This window comes from Betta splendens, chromosome 6, assembly GCF_900634795.4.
Source record: "Betta splendens chromosome 6, fBetSpl5.4, whole genome shotgun sequence".
In the NCBI taxonomy this organism is placed as follows: Eukaryota; Metazoa; Chordata; class Actinopteri; order Anabantiformes; family Osphronemidae; genus Betta; species Betta splendens.
The window spans coordinates 2428195-2454813 of NC_040886.2; the positions used below are offsets into that span (position 1 = coordinate 2428195).

At 42.4% G+C, this 26619-nt stretch overlaps 2 protein-coding genes and 1 long non-coding RNA gene across 4 annotated transcripts in view; 2 read left to right on the forward strand and 1 right to left on the reverse strand.

The window, feature by feature from the left end:
- The first annotated feature begins 179 nt into the window (after positions 1-179).
- On the forward strand, positions 180-2195 carry LOC114857308 (olfactomedin-like). Its single transcript, XM_029153673.3, has 5 exons — positions 180-316; positions 402-560; positions 678-890; positions 989-1121; positions 1247-2195. Exons 1-5 carry the CDS (start codon positions 236-238, stop codon positions 2092-2094), a joined length of 1434 nt encoding a protein of 477 aa, XP_029009506.1. The 5' UTR covers positions 180-235; the 3' UTR covers positions 2095-2195.
- Positions 2196-14391: 12196 nt separating this feature from the next.
- On the reverse strand, positions 14392-15394 carry LOC121202285 (uncharacterized). The gene is made up of 2 exons (XR_005897787.1): positions 15212-15394; positions 14392-15018 (listed from the first exon to the last, which is right to left on the reverse strand). It is a non-coding gene; the product is annotated as an uncharacterized LOC121202285 (long non-coding RNA).
- Positions 15395-15438: 44 nt separating this feature from the next.
- smpd3 (sphingomyelin phosphodiesterase 3) overlaps positions 15439-26619 on the forward strand; it is a 32060-nt gene continuing 20879 nt past the window's right edge. The window contains exons 1-2 of one of the 2 annotated variants that reach the window (XM_029153669.3): positions 15439-15622; positions 16247-16290. The gene's annotated coding sequence lies outside the window, so the exon portion shown is untranslated. The remainder of the gene's footprint in view (positions 15623-16246; positions 16291-26619) is intronic. The other variant, XM_029153667.3, reaches the window with a different exon arrangement.

The window sequence follows — 26619 nt, forward strand, 5'->3', positions numbered from 1 at the left end:
TTTGTACATGTCTATTCTAAACATCATCTCTTAGCAAATATTATGAAACCAGAAATCAAAGTATATTCCATCAATTTCCCCCTGCAAAAATGAAAGGGGAAACGGAACTTGTGGTTGACCACTGAAACTGTAAAACGCCACCATTTGACATGTTTAGAGTTTTATATGGTTTTGCAGCCATGTCAGCAGACACATTTGTTATCAGTAGGAGGAGGGCTGTTAAAACGCTCCTCAGATGTCCTCAGGACCTGTCAGTCAGCGAAAGACTTCACCAGCTACAAACATGATGCTGCTGCTCCTGCTGCTCTCATTTACAGTGAGTTACTCATTTTACCTCTTGTATGTAGGTCTGTGTGCCACCAACAGTTTACAGTACCTCATTTTATTATGTGTGACTGCAGAGTGATGGCAGGGCTCAGCGCATATTTGGACAGAAAGTCAACGGGTCGTGTTTGTGTGAGGTGAACACCACCACATGGTCCTTCCCCGTGGTGAAGTATGAGGGGGTGTTGGAGCAGGTTAATTCCTGTGAAGGATCTTTGAATAAACTCCAGGAACAGGTGAGAATTAGAGTATAACTCTCCAGTGTGTGAGGGCTACTTTTAATTCACACTTGACTGACTGTGGGTACATTCAGGGCCCAGTATGACAGTGGGAAACTGCGTCATTCTTCACAGGTGACGTTGTCTGTCCAGCGCCTCCCTCAGATTCAGGCTCTGGTCAACAACGTGACTACTCAGCTGCAGCCATACCAGTATCTGCATGACCAGGGCCTATACACCGCCCTGTCCCTGCGCCTGCTGGGCCAGGAGCTCAGTCAGCTGGAGACAGACATCGACCACCTTCACAAAAAGTCAAAAAGTGCCGAAACAAGGAAACTTTCCATCGAGGTACAGCAGACACGATACAAACTATGCCATATAATGTAAACTATAATATACTGTTATAAGACCTGTGCATTGACTATGTGTGTGTGTTTGTGTGTTAGGTAAGTAAACTGCGTAAAGATGTGGTTAGGATAAAAACATCAGACACAGTGAACATGAAAACTGTCAAAGAGAAACTGCGCTACCTGAAGAACAGGGCTGAGTCCTGCAAGTCAATCCCCAAGGATTTCAGAGGTAAGATGGGTGTATAGTATAGTATAGTATAGTGTAGTATAGTACAGTACAGTACAGTACAGTACAGTACAGTGCAGTGTAGTATGGTCAGTATGGTGTGTGATGATGACCTTTTGTTTGTCTAGGTCAGAACAGGCACTGCCTCAAAGGCCTGATCACCAAGATCAGCGACCCTGTCGTGACTACGGTCAATCCCCTTGGTAAGAGCTACATCTCTGGTTCATGGGGGAAGCAGACGCAGATGGACAGTGAGGGGGAGAAGCAAAGCTACTGGGTTCAAACGTTAGTGGGCAGCCACAACTGGGGCAACACTCTGCGCGTCTATCAGAACTACGAGAACTTTATGGCATCAGCCAACTACAAGGACTATACGTTTGCTCCATCGCACTCCGATGCCAAAACTAACGAGGGTCCCAATGCCGTCCTTTACGGGGAGGCACTGTACTACCATTGCTTCCGCTCCGCAGACATCTGTCGCTACGACCTCAAAGGCAGTAATGTCCACCGGGTAACGCTTCCAGGAACCGGCGTGGGGTTCAACAATAAGTTCCCGTATTGTTACTATGACTGTCGGGCCTACAGCGACGTGGACGTGGAGGCAGATGAGATGGGACTTTGGGCCCTTTATGCCACTGTCTCCAATCACGGGAACCTAGTCGTGAGCCAGCTGCTGTGGGACAGCGAGGCCCAGACACTCAATGTCACCCGGACGTGGGAGACGAGGCTGTTCAAGAAGGCGGCGAGCAACGCTTTCATGGTGTGCGGCGTGCTGTACGCAACCCGCTACGTGGACGAGTACCGAGAGGAGGTGTTCTACGCGTTCGACACGGCCACGGGCAAAGAGGACAACTCTCTGGCGCTGCCACTGGAGAAGGTGGCCAAAGGAGTGGCCAGTCTCAGCTACAACCCCACCAACCGGCAGATATACATGTACAACGACGGATACCTGCTGGCCTATCAGGCTTACTTCTGATCCAAAGCTGTTGTAATCGGGCAGCTGCAGTTTATGTCCATGTCTATGCTAACAGCTAATAGCAGACCTATAAAATGTAAGAATATATATCTATCACTAAACAGCATGAAGTAAAATAAATGATTCACAACTTATCATTTCCACTTCTTTTACCTCTCTGTCATATTCTGATGATATGTTTATGGTTATAGATAAATAGGCGTGTGAATAGTGGTCTACAAAATATCTCTGTTAGCCCCATTAATGATGACAGCCTTTAGAAATTGTATATCAAGCTGACTGCACTGAAAAAATGACTCTTGCCCCTAATAAAACATATTTATAATTTTTAAGTATTAGATACATGAAAAATAGATGATTCTGTGTTTTTTTTCAATAAACATAATGCAAATATGCTCAAAGATGTACTGTATTTAAAAACACCAAATAACCTTTACAGTAGTAAATGAAGTCCTGAATGAAACAGGTTTGTCACTCTACACTCTAAGAAGTGATCTGTAATGACTAAAACCTAAAATTTAATCTAAACTTCATGTAAATCATCTATTGAGGTGAGCCTAATATCTAGTAGGGTAATATGTTTTAGTTAACATAAGAAGTCATCTCTTGGCTCAGTGGGTGTAGCAGTGGAAGTGGAAGCACAAGGTTGACAGTTCAAACCCAGTTCATCACACCAGGTTCTTTAGTAATTCACTTTACAATAGTGTCCTGAATATTACCAACAAAGTAAAGGTCAGATGTGAACAATCTGATTTCCCCAAGAGAATCATTAAAGTGTAATATTCATTGTTTTATAAGTTATGTAATTTAATGACATAACCCTAACCTTACTGAATACTTCTCATTGATGGTATGTATGTGATAAAATTACAGAAAATTAAAAATTTTAAAACAAATTCAAAATTTACATGTAATTAAATTAAATGAAGTCCATGTTTTAGCACTGATTATTTTTATGATGGTGGACATAACTGCTAGTTGGAAACTACCACTACAATGCGACTGGTAGATTTCTACAGGTTATGACAGACAGTCAGAGGCCAGTGATTACAGCAGGAGCCGAGTGAACATGGTGAGCACGTGCAGGAAGCTTGTGAAGGAACTGGTTGGTTCAAGTGAACGGTGGCAGAGTGGCAGAGCCACAGCCGCTGTCAGTGTTACTGGAAAACACATAACCAGTGAGTTTGGAAAGCATCATTTATTACAATCTAACAAACTGTGTTGAGAAGACATGTTCTAGATATACTGTACATGCAGATACAGCCTCTGTGCACTGAGTGTGTTTCTTTTGTATCCTGAGACTAATCCTTGCGTCATGTAGTGAATCAATGCTGCACTGTAAAGATGGGTGGAGGATGTTGCTTAACTGCTTTATCAGCTTTTCTGCAGATGCAAGATGTCACTCTTTAATAATGCAGTCGTGAATGAAGCAGCTGTTTTTATTTGCTACATCTGTATAGTTTATCATACTTTACGTAGAAATTAAAGACACTGGACTCTAACACTGAGGTTGACAGTGTTTGGAATTTAAAAGTTGTTTTGATATTACAATACAATAATATAATTTAGTGTACTGTAATACATTATATTATTGTATATTGTAAATCAAATTATTACATGTTGCTTCCTCCATACAAAGCTCAAGTTGCCAGTTGTAAATGATGGTCAGAGGCATGGAAATAATAACTGATCATCATATTCTAACCAGTATGAAGTACAAATAATAAGCAGGTTATAAAGATGCTCATGTAAAACGCCATGTGAAGTACCACTGGAGCCCAGTAGGAGGCAGTGCGCGCTCACGCTGCAGTCATGGGGGCAGATGTTTCCGCTGCTCTGGCCTGGATTCCAGTGCGTAGCAGACACACCCAAAGCTGTGCTCACATAATGACAGACCTGCTGCCCTGCAGGTTTGGAGGAGCCTAGCAGCAGCCATGTCTGCTTTTACCATGTACTGTATGTGGTGAAACTGGTTTAGTGTTTTCCTACAGGAAAAATAGCCCAGGGAGGATCGACATGGCCTGTAATGATATGTTAGGACACGGTGACATTTTGGTAACCTTCAGGGATAATTTACAGCTTCAGATCCTCTCTGTTACCATCACTCTCTCTGTTTTCAGTATTCTCAACAGAGCAGCAAAGTTGTACAGAAAGAGGAGAAAGCTCTTGTCTTTAACCACTAAAGGCCTTAACCAGTCTGTTGAGGACCACTGGGCAACAATGGGTTGTGGAGCCCTGATGAGTATTCAGATGATAAGAAGCACAAGTTGTGTCCTTCTTTCTCTTTATTGAGTTAGACTACTGTCAGACACTAAATGTGCGATTATCCAGTTCCAATCACAATATTATTGCTAAAACATTATAACGTCATTGCGACCTGTTACTATTATAGTCTTGTGCCTTCAGGAATTTCACATAATTTTAAATTGTTATTAATTATAGCTACAGATTTGGAATGAATCTAATATCTAATCTAATTTCTTCTTCATTGTTATTTGATCATAAGTAATACTGTTTGTGAACACTAACAATAGAAGAGGGCAGCTGGCATGGCACGTAACAAGTAGTTCAACCCCACTGTTGAAATACCATTTCTCTGTAGAGTTTCTTTTAGGTGAAATAGATAAGAACACTGGAACAGTCCTTGACTAGATAATCATCTCTCCTTTAAGCCAAGAGAGGCTGCAGAGAGAGAACTGAAAGTCGGCCTGAAAATACCAGGTCCGCCCTGCAAAGACAAAGTGACCCAGTGGATTTATGCTGTGCAAATGGGTTCTTTAGAAACGGAAGCTAGAGTTAACCAAAGGCTGAGATGTGCATTCAAAGACTTTATGTTGCATGTGAGGCTTTAGTGACCACTTAACGTGCAGTTAATGGCAGGAAGTCAGTTCTGTTTGTCTGGAAGGGGAGATGTGGGAAGAAATATTATCACAGGTCTGACAGCTTCACCTTTACTCATCACTGCACCATCATCACTTGATGATGGTGCATGATCCCAACTTCCCAACTACAGATGATTACCAGTAATTATTGACATCAGCCAAGCCGGCAGTGAGCTGTCCTTAAAGCATCTAGAACATGTTGTGTAACGGTAAAATGCTCTTTTTGTCTTCCATCCCTTTACATTTATATACTGCACATATATTTATACATTTACAATGAAGTTTAAAAAACACATCTTTCATAATTTGGGGATATAAATAAACTAGACTCATCACATTGGGTTCATGTCCCTCCAGGAAACAGTCAAGTTACAGTTTCAATGCAACATCTGTCCAGACTCATATTCTCAGTCTCAGTGGATGTTTGAGCTAATAATAATAATAATAATAATAATAATAATGCTAATGTAATAATAGTCACAGAACGTGGCTCAGTGATATTGCACTAAAAAGGGACAGGCGTGAATTTGACCTCTGACCTTTGATCTTCAATGGCTAATTTAGTCATTTTAGAGTCATTATGCTGATTTTAAATACACCTCTACATGTTGTTAATGTGAGTGAAACAGAAGTGAGGTCAAAACCACCCTGACCACCACGAAACACACACTGAGTGACAAAGCAGTTGATCAGATTCAGAAGCTTAACTCGTTGTTTGCGTATGGATGTGTTTTTGAATAGTAGGACCTAAATGTAATGTAGCAACGCATTAGACCTTTTAGCCTGGGAAGAAGATGAACCTACTGAGTAGCCGCGTGTACATTATAGTCCATACATTGTGTGTCAGACATCAACCCACTTTAGGACATCCTTTCATTTCCTCCTTTACCAGCACTGGAGCCACTTCTTGTGTTCTGTAATTCACTGCCTCACTGTCTGATGACTCCAGTAAAGGCTTCACTCCATTTGACTCTACTCTATAGTTTCATCTGTGATCTCACACATTGTGTTACATCATTCTTTGACTACTCGAACACAATAACTGAATCCGGGCTGAATCCAACCAGATATCTTGTGCTCCACATTTAGTTTAGTGTTCAAGCATCGCATGATGTCATGATGAAAGATTAGCAACCTCTTAACGTGCCCTCTGGCAGCACAGGGACCTACTGAACTATCTGATGAGCTAATTGGAAGATAATGAGACTACAAGCAGCATGAAAATATCACAACTACTGTACAATGTTCCATCCTTTCACTGAGTCAGTCCCATATGCTGTACTTTATGATACTGCTGTGAATGCAGGGCTCACTACATAAAGCAGGATGGGCACTGAGGTGACACCTCACCATTTCTTCACCAACTCTAGCATCTCTGGCCTCAAAGCCGTAACCTATGGCTGAATAGTAGTTTGTCTTTACCCAGAAATCAGCTTCATCAGGCTCTAGAGAGAGGAGGGAATCGATAAAAGGGAAAGGAGCGCAGGAGGGACGCTCGTACAGACATCAGGCTCCAGCGGGAGCCTGATCGCACTGGTCCCTCTAATTTATAGTATGAACGTGACACAGTAATTACACACCAATCTGACCTCCTCTCCCTTTGCCTATGGCGACTCCTCCCAGCCTGCCCTCTCATTTCCCCCCTTCATCTCGACCCAGCCTTCCTCCACGTCCGCTAACCTCCAGCACGCTCATACACAAGGTGCGCGAGAGACGTGGCTCCGGCGCTTTAACCTCGATCTCCCAAATTAATAAAAGAGCAGCTTTTATTACAGTATGAAGGAACCAATGAGTGTCTTAGACTCTTATTAATTCTGTATTCTATATTTATTTATGTATTTATTATTATTGTAGGGCTATTTGAATGTGGTTACTGCTGTGTGGCCAGATTGGCCCGATAAGTTATAAAATCAAAAGAATTATGGGTAAAAAGTAAATACGCAACAAAGGACCTATCGATTCATCATTCTAATTAAAACCAGAGTGTTTTTTCTAACCCTGCTTCTGCTGGGAAGCCTAATATTGATGTGCTTAACATCTGAGGGCTAAGTGTCACAGCACATCTGGGACCTGGAGGGTCAGAGCCGGCTCAGTGAAGTCAGTAATGACATGTTGCTGTTTAGGTGTAAGGTGTCGGCCTGGAGAGGCGTGATGGGCGGAACCTCGCTGCTATATGAGGCCTTCTAATGACAAGGCGTCCTGGGCTCCAGAGATAGAAACAGAGCTTTTTTGGTGCCTGGTGGAGTCAAATGTGTTGCAGCTTTAAATGACAGGGTGGACAGAAGGAGCGCGTGGGCTGGTCCCACGGCGCAGACAGTTTTACTGGTTCTACTCGTTTTGTGCTACTGTGTCCTTCATCTTCGACACAAACTAAACACACACAGCTGCGAAACTGATGGATTTACTGTACGTCTGAAATATGCTGTCTCACATGTCTGCTCCTCCACAGCTTCTGACTCGGCTCAGTGTTTCTGAGGTGGACGCCTTGTGTTGACACAGGTGTGTGGAAACGGCAGTGAATTCCCCCCCGTTTAGACACATGAGCGCTTTTCAGAGACACACAAACCAGTCACTGACTTTTTCGCCAAGGCAAATGTTTAGTGTTTTCATATTTGTCTACTTTTTTCCTGGGTTTGCATGTTCACATTATTTTTACCTGCGGTTCTGTGTCGTGCTCCTACATCAGGACTACAAGCCGGCAGTGTGTTCTTAGGCCCAGACTCTCCAGCTGCTGACTAACTGAACAGGACCCGACCTCATGCTGACTGAAGCACTTTTTGGATTTCTGCAAGTGCTCATTGTGTTTATTTGTGCATCTGCCTAATGAAGCAAAGCCACTACATTGTAAACTGGTTTCACCTTTCACCTTCCTCAGCTGCTGCACATCCTGTACACTAGTTTTGTGCCTGTTATTTTCTCATGCATGTGTCAGACACTGGACTAAACGTTACAGTGGACCACACAGTTTCCTTTGAATCAGCCTCTTACATAATAAAACAAGACATTTACCACCTAAGGCAGCAAACCTGCATTGTCATCTTCCTATTGCATTGTTCATTCTGAGTTGAAGCTCCAGCTCCCCTGCAGTGAGCGCTGGTTCAGTCATCTTCCTGATGAGCCAGTAGCTGCACAGATTATCATACACACCTTATTTAGTTAAAGGCTGAGTTGTCAGGGGCAGAATTCACATTTGCACTGAAAGGAAGGATTCAAAAATGTCTCCTGGCCATTTTTTTCATTCTCATTCTTCGGCCTGTGTTGAACAGTGTGAGGGTGTACGTGTGCGAAAGGATCCACAGCCTCATTAAGGAGAGAGGCTCAGCAGCCGATCACTGACAGCAGGGAGAGATGAGAGCGCGTCAGGCAGACAGGCTTCACTCGACCGGTCCTGTGTCACAGCAGAAAGATGAAATGTTGCTGGGAGGATGAATGCTTTGTAAACTGATTCTTCCAACAAAGCTACCATATAATTTGCCCCTTGTGTCAAAGAATAGACACCTATAGGGCAGAAGAAGGTGCTCAGAGGTGTACTGCGTAAGGTGGAAGCGAACCATCCTGGCTTGACTTAGAATACGACGGAGCAGCTACTGTGGCTTAATGTTGATGATGCAGCAACAGTCTGAAAATAACTGGACACTTACAGTAAATTCACAAAAAGGAAACCAGATGAAACTTATCAAGATAACAAACAAAGCTACCGACACCAAAACCCCAGGTTACCACCTCTCAGCAATAGTTACAAAAAACAAAAGATTATAACACACATACAGTAGCAACAGTGCTCTTCAGCTACAAAACCACAGTCACCTAAAAATATCAACACTTCTTTCTGTGTCAAATCACAGAGGGAGTTTTTTTTCTAGCATAAATCTTAATGGCATTCATATCTAGAGTTCAAGGTTAGAGGGAAAGGAGGAAAGAAAGGAGTAAAGAGGAAGACTGTGGGATGAAGAACAGACTCATAATGCACAGGAACCAGACACAGGGTGGACGAGCCGGCCTCCACAGTGGAGAGCAGATGAGACACAGTGCAAGAATATTATGTCTGTTATTGTTTGTCTTGCAGGAGTGTCGTTGAGGTGGAGGCGAACACTGCACAAACACAAAGGCCTAATAATGGCTCCGAGATGAGCAGCAGAGCTTATCAGAGATGTGCTTTTGGAACCATACTCTCCTTATTTGTTATTGAGCGTGAAGCTTGGCAGAAAAGTCCAGATCTGCTGTAGATTATGTAGCCTCAGGTTGGATGCGTGGTTTATCTGCTGCTTCTCCACCATTATTAAGTTGTGATTGACCTTAAAACAGCGTTAACACACTGATGACACCTTGTCAATGTCTGAGTCTTTGTGGTTCTTTAAACACTTCCAGTTTTTTTGTGTCTTAAAAGGCTCCTAATTAATTAAAGTAATGAAATATTTAAAGTAATTGAAAGCCAGTGATGGTTTTAAAGTCATGAGAACAAGGAAGCAGTGACATGACGGTAAATCTGCGATTTCATTAAAAGCCTGACACATTAGACTAAACTCCTGGAATCACTGGATCAACTGTGGGACAAATTGATCCTAGCAGTATGGTGGTTCTCTAAATGTCATAACACTTCACATTAGGCTTAAAAAGGGCAGAGTGAAGAGACCGGAGTCCATCACATTTCTTGTAGTCTTTCTTTGATTTACGTTTTAAAGGATGTAATAAAAGCAGTGCACTCATTTATAAAATCAATTTTACAATTGTATAATTTTTGCAAACATTTGCAAACAGCATAGTTTTCTTCCGAGCCTTTAACTACAATATTGTTTTCTCTAGTACTGTGTATGATTTCTTGATGGTAACTACAGTCAGTATTTCAAAGGTTTGATTTAAATTGTATTTCAAGACATGTCTTAGTCAATGTAGAAGCCAAATGAGATTGGTGAAGATTTTTTTTTATTTCTCTTGGAGGAAACTATAGATACCTAAAAAAATGTCACTATTCCTCAGCCAGTGTGACTGTTTTCAAGATTCAATAATAATAATAATAATAATAAAACTATTAAAACCAGAGGAGGATTATTTTGCACACTTCGATTGCTGTCAGAGTTGGAGGTACACACATGAAGGTTGGGAGATTAAAAATAAAAATTCTAACATCTACACACACTCACATCTAATTAATCGCTAAAGGTTTAGTATACATGTTATTGTTTTAGTGTCCAATTTGCTAAGAGAGAAGTTGGGATCATGTCAGGATCTGTTCAGACCAGTCATTGTTATTAATGTTACTTCAATGTTAACACCTGCTTAGTACAGTAACCGGAATTTTGGAAGGTGACAAGCTGGTGGAAGTGAGAGACCTTTATTCTTGTCCAGCTGTGTGGTTTAAAATCAAATCCTTGGGTTTCTCTCTTGGCAAATTAACCTTGAAATGAATTCATCCCATCCATTAAATTGCTTCTCTGAAGCATGTACAATAAATATTGTATCCTGGGCAGAATCTTAATTTTTATGGACTTTGGTTTTCATTTCTTCTATTCATTGACATGACATGCCACATGTCATGTGATGGCAGGTCAGAAGTTATTCTTTTCAAAAGAGCTTTTTTATGTTGAAGGTAAATAGAAAATATAAATCTTATGCTTTCATTCAATTCAGGTTTTACATTTCATTGGTCTGATGACATTTCTTGAAACTGGTAAAAAACAACATGATGCATTTAATTACCTACCCAAAATTTGGTGTCTTACTATGTCTCACAATATAAAATAATTTAGTGAAGTTCTTATTTAGCAGGTTTGTATTTATACGTATACCGATGCTCTGTATGTGGCACTGCTCCAAAATTGGTCTGATACTGTATGTACAGTATCATCAACACACGTGGGTCACTGGTGAAAAGTAAATGAACATTTGGCACAGAGCACATACAGGATGGAACGATGTAGCTGAAGCTCTACAACTACATCATATCATCATATCATCTTAGTACAAACAAGCCCACTTTGGCCTGTTTGTGAGTTTTCTCATGTAACTGTAATGTCTTTTTCTTTTAATTTATGTATCACTGGTGATTAATAATAGATGTAAAGGCCTGTAGTCATTTGTGTTAGGTTTAACTGAAACACACGTTCTCATTTTGACACCATTTTGACTATGTATGAACCAGTCTGGGAATCAGGGTACGTGTAATTTGTCTGTGTTTAAATATCCTATTTTTAAGCTTTGTACCTGAAAACCAAAATGACTGATAAATGATTTTCCCGCATTTGCTTGTGAAAGTTGTATTTTCCTCTCTAAACTGCTGCCACTTCTTCCATCACTCTCCTCTCCACCACCCAAGTGTCAGTGTTGACCTTCCAAATGCTGTTCGCACTGATCACGTTGCAACGTGGCCTGTGAAATGTGGCAAACGTGGCTCAAAGCGACCAACATGTCGAGGCGTTTGTGCTTCACTGAGGTTTCAAATCTTACAATTTGGTGTGGACTAAACTGGCAAACTGTTGATCAAGGAAAGTGTTTATGACACAAAGAATGAGAGAGAATATTTGTTATATGGAGCATTCCATATCTTTATAGGTGTATTCTAACCCACATGCATTTAGAGTAAGAAAACTGATTTCTAGAGCACAGGTCTGTTTTTAATCCTTTCTATCCTGGTGGAGAAACTTTAGCACTGCTCTCTTTTTTAACGTAGCAATGCACACGGCAGACTTTTATTTAGCTCTGTGGTTTTATACATGGCATATCTGAAAAGTTAGGCAAAGCTATTTACCCACCTGTTCAAACACTGTGTAGCAGAGCAGAGTGAACATCCTGTGCTACTGAGTCCATCATGATCTTGCACTGCCCTGCTGATCAATCACAAAATTACAGGACTCTATTATGTGCCTTGAATATTGGCCACGCAGCTCATGAAGGCGTGATTGCGGCCTTTGGTACACGTCTTGGCAGGAGCAGGAATTACAGTAATGGTTAATGGGTTCACAAGACAAGCGGCTGGGAGGGAGGGACTGTTAGGACAGCTTTTATAATGTGTGTGTGTGTGTGTGTGTGTGTGTGTGTGTGTGTGTGTGTGTGTGTGGTGTGTGTGTGTGTGTGGTGTGTGTGCGTGTGTTATGTCATGTTTCCATCAGAAGAGAGAGAGAGAGAGAGAGAGAGAGAGAGAGAGAGAGAGAGAAAATGTGTTGACTCCTCGTAAGTGTGTATGCACTTGACAAACCATTGGAGAAGCATTAAAAGCACTTCAGGGTGCTTCCCGAGTCAGCGCGCTGCACACACTGGTCTCAGCTTGCTGTCACGCTGTGTGCTGGATTGAAAAATTAAGAAGAAGCATCATTTTGACTTCCAGCCAGATGGGTCCTTTTTATAGCCGACCGCTTCCTGTTATAAAATAATTGTGGCATCACTGACTAAAGCTGAGCAGGAGTGAGCAGGTACAGTAGCCTGACATGCAGCCTTCAGCCTGTACTGCCTGACATTCCCAAATGACATCGCCCATGAAGAAACCATGAGGAACGCTGCTGACACACTGGGTTGAGTGGGTTGAACCCCACAGAGTGTCACAAATTTTCTGAAATGTGCCATACAGATACACAAAAAACACCAACAATACTACTAATAATCAATAATATCATTAGTACAATAACTTATTTTGGTTCACCAGCCAATTACTGCAGATGTACCACTTTGCATCAGACAAAGAAATATGCACATCATTTTCATCATCTTCAACTAATTTCAGAAAAAAATGAAATTCTTATTGTTGGGCCTAAAAATCAGAGAGACACCCTGGATGGCATAATGTTAGCTTCAGATTCTATTGTGAGGAACCTTGGTGTCATCTTTGACCAGGATCTCTCTTTTACATTATATATTAAACAAATCTCCAGAAACGCCTATTTTCATCCTAGAAATATTACTAGCTGAGCTCCTCTGTTTCCTTCTACCTCTTCTTTCCAATAACCTCCCATCATTGTTCTATGTTGTCTCCTTCTCTCCAGTAGTTGTGGCCCCCCTGCTCTCTCTTTCTCCTCCACTCTGTCCTCACCTACAGGTATAATCAGACTCAGAGCTTTGTGTCTGTGATGGGCAGTACCTGGTCTAACCATCCTGCCTATGCTCTGTTGCGTCTTACTGTTGTGTGCTTTTCTCTCTCTATATCCTCTCACCAGCCAGTGCTGGTGTTCTCAGGTCAAACGGCCCACACTGTGTTTGGTTATGAGCACAGTCCCCATGTCGGGCCTTCGTTCCACCATCATCAAGTCTGTTTCTGACAGTCTGAGGCTGTCGGAGCCTCTGGCAGTGCTCCCCTAGCAGCGTCCTGCTGCTGGGTAATGTCCTCCTACAGCCTCCTCCACGTCTCCTGGAGTACAGGCCTGTCTCCCGGTATCTGCTCTATGCTGGGAGAAAAAGCAAGCCTTCTTCCCGCAATGCACATCGATGTGCCATCCTGGATGAGCTGCACTGCCGGAGCGACTTCTGTGTTGCAGACAACATGTCATGTACCTCTACTGGTGGGGAGTGGCGATTTTGGGGGTTTGTTCAGTGTTTTCTTAGGTGGCACGTTTCCATTTTGTCTTCAGTCAGTGTCTTCACTAAGAAGAAGTGGACAGGTTGATGTCCCAGAGGTGTCCCATTATTTTTTGGAGCAGTGTACATATTTAAAGCAAAAAATAAAAATACTCCTGTACAACTACAGCACCTCCCATAATGGAACGAAATCTTGGGAAAAAAAATCGATATTTTAATATTAACAACCAGTGACTTCTGGCCACCTGCTGGACTAGGCCCCACTCATCACCTTTGCTCTTACAGGTGCACATGCTTGCTGGTGTATTATTAGGTAGAAGTGACAATACAAATCCTGAAAACACTCAATTAGCACCCCAATTATAACAATTACCACAAAAGGATTTTAGATTTGAGCAGGGATCCCGTACAATCAGCTACTGGGCATTTGGTAGGTCTTAGTGGCTGCAGAGGATTTACAAGGCAACATTACTATATCTCACAAGAGAAAAAGAGGAATTTATACAAATTAGAAGGAGAACAACTTAATCAGTCTCCAGCGGTGGCCTGTGCTGCTCCACCACAGGATAACATTAGGAAAATACCATGAATATAAAGTATAGAAAGAAATGTATAAATGTATTTAATATAATCAGTTAATTTTGCATGGTAGTAGTGTATGGGCTTAAATAATTCATAAATATTTACTAGTGATATGTTTGTAGTTCCCTCTGTATGTCACATATAGTCTAACCACATGATTATATCCCTGCGTGGTCAGTTAATTTGTTTAGTTTAAGTATTTTTTTCTCCGAGGTTTGTTTTTCTCACTTTTTAAATTAGGCCTTTCTATGAACTGTCACCTGAAGAAGAAATAAGGACTTTCTAGTCTTTTAGCTAAACATAAACACATCCAGCCATAGAAACCACCCCAAAACATTGGACTTTTACTAAGAAATATAGACCTGAAAATAACCTGCAACTTCCCAAGTGACTTGAGAAAATGGCTTCATATATAGGTCACTCTGAACAAACATAGTGAACACTATATCAAAGTTTGACGGAACAACATGTACAGACAAGTCAGCTCAAATGATTATGCAATGTAAGCATGGAGTTGGTTCTGGAAATAACTTCATAGAAAGTCAGACCTGAACTGGGTCAATGACTGGCAGCAACACTGATTTTACTGGATCACTGTTTTTTGAAAAGATGAACATCCAGTGATGAGCACTGAAAAACAAAGAACGTCAGTGTGTCTCTCCCAGTATCTGACTTGGCCTCAAAGATGGGGCTGCAGCAGCACCTTGGCCTGTTCCTGGACTGGCTTTAGCCAAATAAATGTCTCCTTTGGATGTGCAATGTCTTCTACTGCCAGGATGCCGAACACACCTGTGGCCACTGTATTGTTCTGCAGATCTCCTGCTCATCAGCTTCAACCATCTGGCCTCATCTTTAAACGAGTTCGCCTTCGCACTCAGAGTGAATAATTTCGCCTAGAACCTCCTGGGTGCATGGGCTAAAGTCTTCTTATTATCCAATATCACACTGAATACACAACCTGGGCATAAAAAACATTTAGAAACGATAAAATGGGAAATGAAAAACCCTTCTAAGAACCATAAATATGCTTTAAATAGAGCAAAAGAGCTAATTCTAGTTACTGAGTCGAGTTACTGAGCAGCACCTACAACATTAACAAAAGAACAAGAACACTTTACAAAAGTTGCAGCCAAACAGTAATTGTTGGTTACCTGCATACACATGTTTCTAGTTTAACAAGATGGTTAAAACCGTTTAAACATGTAAAGGCACTGACACAGATCGTACCGTAACATAAACATGTTATCTATGCCACCGCCCCCCTTCGGAGGAGGTCGCCAAGGAAGAAGTGGGCGTGGCGTGTAACCAGGCAATGACGTCAGCGGGAGCTGTTCAAAGCGCTGTAGTGCTGAAGAGACGACTCTCCTCTCCGCCGTCCCTCCTCTCAGTCTGACAGCCAGTCCGCTCGCTGGGTTGGTTCGCAGATATCAGCTGGTCCGCGGACACCTCGAAGCCCGCTTATTGGCGCTCAGCACCGGACGATTCAGAAGAAGAGGAAGAAAAACAAATATCTGCACAGTTGACACATCGGCTGGAGCCCATGAGGGAGGCATTTCCAACAAGTAAGTCCCTTCCTCTGTGCCTAGCGCTGCGCGGACAGCGTGCAGCTTTTCCTGGGTTAGAAAGGCTAATAAATCATAGGTCTCAGTTCGTACAATAGCGCCGATGTGTCCTGCTGTCTGTGATCATCAGCCGGTGCGTGTCTACCGAAGCGAGCCTTCCAGCCGCGCCTACATCTTAGCCCGAGCCCGGCTGGGATGAAACATTTGACTCGTATTTGCATGATCGTATGGTCAGAGAGGCTCTCGCTCTCTGTCTCTCTCTCTCTCGCGCGCTCTCTTTCACACACACACACACACACACACACACACACACACACACACACACACACACACACACACACACACACACACACACACACACACACACACGCAAAACGCGCTGTTTTCGTTGCATGAATGCCACGGAGCACAAAGATAATGCACAATGTGTGTGTGTGTGTGTGTGTGTGTGTGTGTGTGTGTTTGTGCGTGCGTGCGTGTGTCCGTTTTACTATGTCTGGATCTGACACTGGTAAAATAGGGCTGGCTCTAAAAGCGCCACTATTCTATAGATGTGACTTATCAACGTGGAATTTTCCAGTTTGCTGATTGATTGGCCATTGAGATTATTTTACCTCTTTACAGCATCAGCTTCACAGAAGTAGATGAGTTGGGGAATCTGCTGAGAGGTGTGTTCTTTTTTATTCCACAGCATTTAGGTGTGGCCTCAATTGCCTCTGTGGCTTTACTCCTCTCTGGCTGTTGTTAAATCTCTTCTCTTCTCTTCTCTTCTCTTCTCTTCTCTTCTCTTCTCTTCTCTTCTCTTCTCTTCTCTTCTCTTCTCTTCTCTTCTCTTCTCTTCTCTTCTCTTCTCTTCTCTTCTCTTCTCTTCAAATAGCATTGCCTCCATGCCTGAATTTTTGGTCCCAATTCATATCCGATACTCCTACATTTCCCATAATGCTCAGTGTTTATTGTGTTTATATGAGGATGGCACGATGGGAAGCATGGGATGACTAGGGCCAGGAGCATACATGTACTAGGTGATTGTTCATTATGATGTTGCACTGCTTTTAAAATATATAAATCAAGCATCGTCAGGCGTCTGCGTGTAATAATTTTAACAACATTAGTGGAACAAGGCTGTGGGGATGAAGCCAGCGCTGCTCTGCACACTGGAGCCCAGCTCCTTCAAACTACACACTTTGAACCAATTTCTAATTCATGCTTTCTTCTGAAATGTTTATTTTTCTATTTGTACCTGACAAATGGCAGCACATGTTACTTCTTACACTCAAGGCCAGGCATTAATTATTAATCTAACCTTTTACATACAACATTCTTCAACAAAGCCCCTATATTTTGATCATGTTAAGGATGAATTGAATATTTGAGTTCCCAGGCCATCTTCATGCTTGCAGGGTGCAGCTCAAGCTGTCTGTGTATTATGGCATGAACACATCTTGACATCATAGCAAGGCAGAGATAAGAGAGGAGCCTGCTGACATTATGCACCATTTACAGTGAGATTGTTTACAGACTCAGGCCTTTGTCTGGTCTTTGTGTCCTTAGTGAGTTTTATTAGTCTCTTTGTGGATTTAAATCTGTGCTCTAAGTAAGTGATCTCTGTCAATAATATTTATATTTTATCCTGTTTCTTAAATGTTTTTTATTGAATTATTATGTTATGTGTAGACATTTATATTTAAAAGTACTGTATCTTTAGAGAAACTTTAAAAAGCAGTGACTTATTGCATGTTTGAGTTTCAATAATACTAAGCATAATCCTCTTAATGTCTCTTTTTCAACTTGTGTGTTTTACACTGGTAACTTCTCAGGTACGTTTGTTTTACACCTGCATGCTGAGAGTTTTTTTTCTGGTGGCCTTTCAGTCTTCAGATAAAACACAATGAGGGGGTAAAGGTCAATCCAGCCGCCGTCCTCTCTAAGCACGTTCAGTGTGCGGGCATCGTTCTGGGCTCTGCTCATGGCAGGGCAGGCAGGTGGCAGGCAGGTAGGTGGGGGTAGGTGGGGGTATGTGGGGGGTCTGCCGGGGACACCTGATAATGCAGGATTCAGTTTCTCTACTCGCATGCACACGAAGAGACGAGTAGTAAATACTTAACTGTGTGCAGTCATTGTAGACGTACATGCGGCTTATTGGATACCATCATAGATGAGGATGAAATTAGTTTGTCCCAGCTTCTGATTTGGTTAACAAATGTTCAGTGTTCATTTCAAAGATTTTAAATTCCTTACTCTTAAAGCTGAGTCTTACTTTTGCTGGATGCCTTGTTGTTATTTATAATATGGTCCAGTATTTATTCGATTTGTACCAACCTCAGGACCAGACCGCGGGAAAAGCTCCATCTTGGTCCAGAATTCCTTTGAAAATTCAAACGATCCATCATGTTTGATGTTTAATATTCCAAATAATTTAGCAAAGCTGCAGTAGGTGGATCTACCTGTGTTATGCTATTTGTTAGCAATTTTGGGGGAATCATAAATAATGTTCCCTTTTTTGGTTTAAGGAATTAACAATTGCTTCTGTTTGTTTTAACTAGTGTTTTTGTGTTGTTTTTCAAATCTCATTGTGTTTATTTCCAGTTTTAGTTTTCTCAGGCCATTCATAATATTATCCTCTAATAGAGCAGCATGGATTAAAGTAACATATTTTTTATTATTGTGTGATTAGCATCAAAATCGATTTATTCTGTGTCACAATCTGCGCCACATAATTTTATTTCCCCACTACCACAAATGGAATTTGACAGCAAATAATCTCCTAATGACTAGACATGAACGTGTGGCATGAACCACACTCAACGTGAACACCTGGCATGAAAGGAACTCTTTCAAAACACGGCAAACCTCCTTGTCTGAAGCAAAGCTAAAAATCCCCTGTCCTCACCTAGACCCACTGTAAGGGGGTGGGGGATTGTGGCGTCAGGTTCAGTTTGAGTGAGTGGAAAATGATGATTATTCATAGAAAGCAGGATGACTGCATGTCGGCACGGTGGTCACAGTCAGCAGTGGAGGTCATGGCCATGTGGCTGTAGCACAGGGGGCTAACGCACTGAGGGAGCAGCACACATGAATGTGGTTCTGTGACTAGACCAGTGGATGGAGCAGAGGTCAAAGCAGGAAGTGGACAGGTGAGCATGAGGGGAAAACGTGTCTCCTTGGGAAATTGGTCCCTGCTGCTGTAGTTTGTTCCCTTCAGGTCTGTGCTTCTGCTTCTTTTGTTTGACGTGGTGGAGCCTGGAGATCTATAAGGCTCCCTTTGGTTATCTTATTGTCTTCATATGAGCCTGAATAGGGTTTATTATCGCAACCACAGGCAGAAAAGCAGCTTCTGTCAAAGTATGTCAGTGTTGATCAGTCTGCAGCAGATTCTGCTTCGTCTCAGGTCCTAATTCTAAGGTCAAACCCTGTATGTTACCTGCTCCTGAGCAGTAGAGATGATAGTTTGATGCATCATCTTTATTTGCACAATGACAGTTCTGTTATTAATACCACAGTTTTCTATTGTCTAATATACTGCACCCACACTATATAACACTGCATGTACAGTATGTTATACTGATATACTACTTATTGACAAAAGGGCTGAGCCACTACAGATTTGTTTCAGCTTATTAATAAGTCAGATTTTAAGAATTGTAATCATTTAATAACAACTCAAAAACACACATAAAGTCACACACCCATATGAGAACCATAGTCCTTTTGCTTGTTATTAATAGACTGCTGGGAGTGACTGGTTAAAACAGAACAGAATATTATTGGTTTGTCTAGTAGGTGGTTTAGCCTGAAATAAAAAGCACCACTTATCCTTTCATTCTTATTCACACGTAGCAATTGGGAGGTTGGGAGAACTTAATTCAATTCACTTCATTTCTATCGGGCCAATTCACAACAAAAATCAGCCCACTGTTTGCCTCACGATTCTTAGTGCGCGTGACGTGATGAGCTATGAACCGTCTCCAGAGACAGTCGGCATCTCCATCCAGTGCAGAGGAGCTCAGACAGGCAGCCACTCACTGGAGGCCTGGAGGATTAGCCTCGCCGTGATCCCCCATGTTTCATTACAACGGCCTACTTAAGGCCACATCTGGTTACAAAGTTGCTGTACTGTATGTGCACCGAAGTCATTAAATCTGTAGAAAATGAAAAGTCTTTAAGTCCTTTTCTCCACAGTCTTTTGAAATATTGGATTTTTAAGCGCAGAGCTGCTTTATTTACAGCACCATAGATATATGTCAGCGGTTACACGAGAGCTGAGACACACTGTAAGGCCATTTGACATGCTGTAAAGAGGTGCCTTTATTTTGATAGTACAGTGGATACCTGTTACTGTGTTGTGTGGACAAAAGGTCATCACCTGGGCTTCAATAAGTAACAGGCAGGAAATGACAGCGCCAGAAAAGATTCTTCTCAGTGTGACAAAGCAGCTCTGGGGTACGAGGTTACAGAGGAATCCAGACTTTGCACTGATATGTGCATGGGTGACATATGCAGTGGTCTGAATCAACACAAATGGTGGCATTGATGGCACACAAATCCATTTTGCGATAAAAGCGAAAGCTGAGTTAGAATATTAAGTACTGTACAGTGTGATTGAACACTAGACAGACTGGAGCTTGGAGGTGAAGGAGCGGTGAAATGATTAGTACAGTAATCCACCCTTCAAAGGCCTGTCTTTAGGTATTTACATAGATGAATGCTGTATTTCTTAATGAATATACAAATCTATAGGGGGGTCCTGTGGCTGTAAGTCTGTGGGTTTTGACAGTATCTATGATCTTAGTTTCCCACTCTTTAATGTATGAGCTTATTGACTGGCCTGTATCAAGTGTAATGTGTGAGATTCTGTGTGGATTCTCCAGCTGTGGTTTCATATTGACGGTAATAAGAGGTGTAGCATTGTTGCTCTCCACCCACCAATATGTTTTATAAAAGGCATTGAATGCAGACACGTCTCCGAACCGACCAGACGCTTGGAGACACCGGCATTGAGGGATGATTCACTTACTGTATTCAGTTGGTTCATGTTGTTCCTGTCCGTTTGTCTGAAACAAACGGACCAGGTTCTTTTCATGCAGCTGCAGCTTTTGAACAGGTCTCTTCTACAACTGCTACACGTTGCACAGAAACGATGGACCGGTGACCCGTCTGTGCTCTGTGCTGTGTTCAAGGTCAGCACACTGTTGTACGTCTCTCTCATTCACTCCTCTTTAGTTTAGTGGCGTTCAGGAGGAAGCTGCGGCCTGACGGTGAAGGATCTTCCCTCTGTAGAGAATCTCAGCCTCGTTCCACCCAAGTCCCACTACAGTGGCGTCACCAGTGGACTGTCCGCTCCAACTGGACGGGGCTGCAGTCGGGTGCAGTCATGGGTCACCACATTTAGACGCATCAATGAATAGTAACAGTCTGAAAATATCTGTGATTTATTGATGAGAAAAAAAGACCATCCTCCCGCGCTGCCCCATTTGTTAGGGTGGATGTGCCAAGAGTTACAGATTTAATGCTGACGCTTTAATCCAGGATGAAAACACAACACACACAAATGTAACTGATCAAACTCAAAGAGAAACGACTCCAGGGCTGTACAGCAGTGAAATCCAACTCACATTCACAGTAACTACTTCGTATTTGCTGCTATATACAGTAAACTGCAGAGGCTCCGCTCTGTGAAGGGAACGGTTCCGTCCTGTAATCCACGTGAATGAGATTGGTCGGACCACATTTACTCTGGATTATACTCATTTAGTTGAAATACGCGTGTCTCACTGGAGCCTCACTAGCTTTGGTGAGGACAGATTGTATGTGAGCGAGGTGGGAGAGGGGGTCGTCCGCCTGCGGCTGTTGGCAGGTCAGTGTGAACAAACTTTGTGAACACGGAGAGATTATGTTTCCACCGCTGGTTCTGTCTTTACCTCTGCTGAGAGGACACAGAGGGGACACAGATTTGGTTTTGGTCGAGTTAATCTTCCAGTCTGAGGGTTATATTTAGAAAAGCGTGTGTGTGTGTGTGTGTGTGTGTGTGTGTGTGTGTGTGTGTGTGTGTGTGTGTGCGTGTGTGTGTGCTGTCAGTCATCTCACCCGTAAACTGATTAAATTATACACGTCCACATCATTGAGTATTGACCTAGTTCCGTGATATTTGGCTCTCGCTGCTTGTGTTCTCAAACTGAAACCGGTACCTTCGCTCCGGTCGTGGGTCCCCTCTTGAATCTCTCAAGGCTGTAATCTCCACCTTATGCTACGGGTGGAGTCATGGCAGTGCGCGTGTCAGATGTGGTCCATGTAAATGAATTGTGCTGTAGGGCTTCAAGGGAAACCGGGAACACACTGATAACAGGGGGAAAGGACTCCACCAAAGGACCACACAGCCTCTGTCTACACACAGCCTGTCATTTCCTGCTTGGACCGAAGGCCGTGTTCTGTTTGCACTGTACATGTGTGAGGGTGTGTGTGTGTGTCTGAGGTTTGGAGGGGAGGGGTGGTGAGAGAGGATGACAGGCAGAGCTGGACGCTAATTACTGAGCCTCTGACATCAAGGCAGGGTGGGCCGTGTCTCGCTGCTGCGTGTTAACCTGCTTTTCAACTTCCTCCACGTTCTCCTTCTATTCTGAGTCTCCTGTGGCACAAGTTGAAGGGTTTGTATCAAAGTGCACAATTACAGATGAAACTAGTGCAGCTGGCAGCGTTGAACGGGCACAGATTCTGTTGTACCCGTCTGTCAAGCTTTGTCGGGGCTTCAGAGATGCAGAAAACCAAGTGAAAACCAAGCCAGCTGAGCTTAAATACACTTTAAAGCTGTGCTAATTAACACGAAAATAATGTGAAAAGAGCTTTTTTATAGTGTGGAGCAACCAGTTACTTCTTTCTTCTCTTCTCATGCTCACATTGTTGAAAAAAGCGGAATATCTTCTAATATTGGTAATCGGCTCTTTTGATAAGCATAAGATAGAACACCACACTGGTCATGTACAGTGTGGTGTAATAGACTTTGTAATAGTCACAGTGAAGCCAAGTTGATGAGCAAAACAACACTTTGTGGTGAAACTGGGCCTCAAAATTCTATCAAATTATGGAAAAATACACCTAGTAATATAAGGCTGTATACATATAATATAAATGTATATATAATACATTGTGGAATTATGAAAAATATGAAGAATTATAAAGTAAAATAGAAAATATGTAAATGTAATGTGATGTTAAAATGCTAATGAATTTGTGCATGCACCCACTTCAACAGGATTTTTGTAACTAAAGGTTTTCCATGAAGCCTGAGCACAGACCTAAAGCATGAGGTTATTCCTAATAGCTAACTGTGCATAAAGTAAACCCTGTGACCCAGCCGCCCTCAGTAAAACAGGCGGGTCGGACTTAGAGCTACATACATGCATGTGAGTTCCCACATACGTGGAGTACTACACAGCTGGTCCTCATCACATCATATAAACATGCATGTTAGGCATCAGAAGCTGAGGCATGTGCTGCTCAGAGCTGGAGCTGCCTGTGTTTCCTAACATTTCACAGCTAAGCTGCTTCATCAGATGGTAAAGAGCAGTGAGGCTAACACACACTCTGGAACAGCTGATGGTGTCTGGTCCTGTCACATTTTAACTGTGCAAAATATTAGTTATTGCAGCTTTTAATGTGTGCACTAATGACATGTACCGTCACATTAAAGAGAGGAGTTTACTGTATGTGAAGGTTGGACTGACTGAGCTACTGAGGGCCGGATGTTCTTTTGTTGAAGCTGACAGAATATACCAGACTCAGAGTGTATTGCTCTCGAACTTCAATTTCCAAGTATTATTACAAACTTTACCAAAAGTAGGTTCAGTGTGTGTTTCCTGAGGTGGAGCCTTGTTTCAACTTTTCATTAAATATGATGTTGCCAAAGACGTCTTCCTGGAGCTGTTGAGTGAGACATGTTCTTTTGAGGAGGTTTACTGTAACAGTAGACATTGTCCTACAGTAGATTGATGATAGCATTGTTTTACAAAGCCACTGACAGCATCCTCGACGAGGCCCTAATTACTGCAGAGTCCGTGTTGATGACGATGATTCTAGTCGTTGCATCTGGAACTAATTCTGTTACAGACTCTTTTTGAACTCATGGAGTCACTCTACATCCCCGGTGGGTTCATGCAGTCTCATGTCGTTGGTGATATTGTGCTCACATATTAGCTGTCATCCTCCAGTTATGACCCTGAGCTGACGCACTGCGGCCTCACATGATCCCGTCTAAGTGTTTGCCCTTGGTTTTGGTTCTGCTTTTCAAATATAGAACTGCTCAGTTTCGATATGGATTTGTTCATACGTGCGTAGAAGGTCATGAGATGTTTTAAAAGGCAACACTCCCACTCCGTGTGACCCACACAACTGGCTCAAACTCTGGGAATGGAAAGAGCACCTTTTATTTTCACCCGGCATCACTTCCATGGTAGCAAATCTATCATGACAGGGAAACTGTACTATGTTAAAAAAAACAAATCTGAATCACTGAGTTCACAAGTGGTCTGAGAAAAATAGAAGCAGCCAGAAGGAACCAGGAATTGAATCACCAACGAAACCATGTATATTATACTGTACTGTACTGACTTAATTGAAATACAGCCAGTTTATGCAGCTAGTTTGACCTGGGTAACTTTCAGTGTGGTCAAAACCATGTGAAAACTCATTTTTAGCCTTTTTTACTGCTTTCACAACCCGGCGTGTAATTTAAAAACACACTCGGTTCCCAAGTACGAGTTTCTCGTTTCTTTAGATTTATAGAATTATTTATCTGACATGAAAAAATACAGCTTAGCTACTGGGAACATGTTGGGAAATGACCACAGGCCGTGTGTTTTTTTTATTACCGCATGATGGTAGGTTTCTCTGTTTTTTGGCTGTTTGGGCTCGGTGCCAAATATAATTAAAGTCCTCCTCAAAAACATCAAGCGTGTTGGTAAACATCAACAGCGAAGCGCTTCTGAGTGTAAGACTGTAGCAGCCTGTGTGTAAACTGGGTTACTGTGGTGTGACAAAACTGTTATTGTGTGATTCTGTTGTGACAGCAGCAGTCAGCCGCTAGCTAAGACAAAATGTGGAGCAAATCAATGCTGAACAATGTCTGCTGTCCAGTCTGCAGGCTGGCCGCCGCACGTTGCTTCTGCCTGTTCATAAATCATGTAAACGTGAGCATCTTTTGCATCGTCTGTGCAGATGATGTACATATTATCGGTCAAATATCGATGGTTTAATGCAGCCAAAGTGCAAATGCATGTCTGCAGTCGTGTCTGCATGCCTGTCAAGGGCTGTGTGTATGTGTGTTCCTGTCCTGTTAGGCTGATGGGGAGGGGCAAAGGTCAGAGATCTGTGGGATGAAAGCAGAAATGGAAAATAGAAGCAGAGCGTTTTCTGCACACATGACGCTAGTGAGAGCGGCACCTACAATCTACATTTCTGGAACTGTCTGATAGGGAATCACCACATGTTTGAGATCTACAGTAGGATGCTCAAATTAAGAAAAGAATGTTGTAGTGTCATGGATGTAGTATAGTGCACTGACCAAGACTGTTGATTGTCAGGCATTGTGTCCTGAGCAGGCTGGAAAATCTGACATCCATCAGGCCGAATCATTGATCGGCTGCAGATTGGATGCTCTGGATTACGCAAATCAAACACAGCAGCAGCTCTGCACACACACACACACACGCACGCGCACACACACGCGCACACACACGCACGCACACGCACACACACACACACACACACACACACACACACACACACACACACACACACACACACACACACACACACACGCACGCGCACGCACACGCACACACACACACACACACATACACACCGCTGCCTGCTCTGCACACATACAGTATGGATTGTTTGCTTACTGTGAGTCATGATTATATTCCTTTGAATGTGAAAAGTGAGATTGTACGAGGAATATTTGCCGCAGACAGGACGGAACACAGTGAGGGGAGAGATAATACTGTAATCTGTTCAAGTTGTTCAATTGTGATGACAGCGGACAAATGACAAAAACACCATCACTGATTGCTTTTGTTCTTTTATTGAGACAAAGGTTTGAGAAGTCAGGACAAGGTCAGGTGGAGTATGAGGGCGTCTAATGGCATTTCATCCACCTGTCATCTCTCCCAGACAGGTGGATGTTTACATACACACATCATTTGCAGGATTGGACAATTTCAGGCTACAGTGCCACCAATAATCTGAACCTCCTGGGCTTAAAGAGCACATTCAGAATGAAATGAGGATATTTATGCAACCACAGAGTCTATTTAAACAGATAAACATCTAAAGATAATATGTGTTACTAGTAAAAGGTAACTTGACATACAGTACAGTACAAGTCAAAGTATATTTTTCTAATTGTCCTTTGAAATGATGCAGCAGTAGAGTTAAATACTGATCAATGTTAGTGATGAAATAATCCAAATCAAACGGAGTCTAGTCCAGTCTCCCAACAGTCAGACTGCAGTGCTTCTCTAATATTGTCAATAGTTCATCATACTATATTATCCATTACATTAAAGATCAACATTCTTACATCTCACATCTAAGACACAACAACAGACTCAACAGAACCCTTGTTTCCTCCTACTTTGAGTCAACTACTACAGTACAGTACATGTCGAGTTCTTAGTTGCCATGAGAGCAGTAGTGATACTAAAGAGCAGGTGGTCCTGATCGAATTACCACAGTGATTAAGTTGGTCTCAAAATGATGGTAGTGCGTTTTCCTACTGACCATCAACCACAACTGCACAGAGAAAAAAGACAGGGAGTTGAAAAGAGAACGTCAGGTTGGGGCCGTTACGCTGAATGCTGTAGCTGGAGATACAGACATTTACAGTAAGTGCAGGACTCGTAAAGTGAAGTGTGACAGACTGCTGTACAGGCAGCGTCAGTGAGGTCACTAACAGGAAAGATTGATTGTCAAAGGAAAAGCTCACTCGCATTTCAAAGTACAGT

What these genes read in the sequence shown, in the direction of transcription:
- LOC114857308 (XM_029153673.3), top strand. Translation starts at nt 236, where the DNA reads ATGTCCTCAGGACCTGTCAGTCAGCGAAAGACTTCACCAGCTACAAAC. An exon ending in TCCTGCTGCTCTCATTTACA is followed by an intron (nt 317 to 401) that starts GTGAGTTACTCA and finishes GTGTGACTGCAG; the next exon opens with AGTGATGGCAGGGCTCAGCG. An exon ending in AATCCCCAAGGATTTCAGAG is followed by an intron (nt 1,122 to 1,246) that starts GTAAGATGGGTG and finishes TTGTTTGTCTAG; the next exon opens with GTCAGAACAGGCACTGCCTC.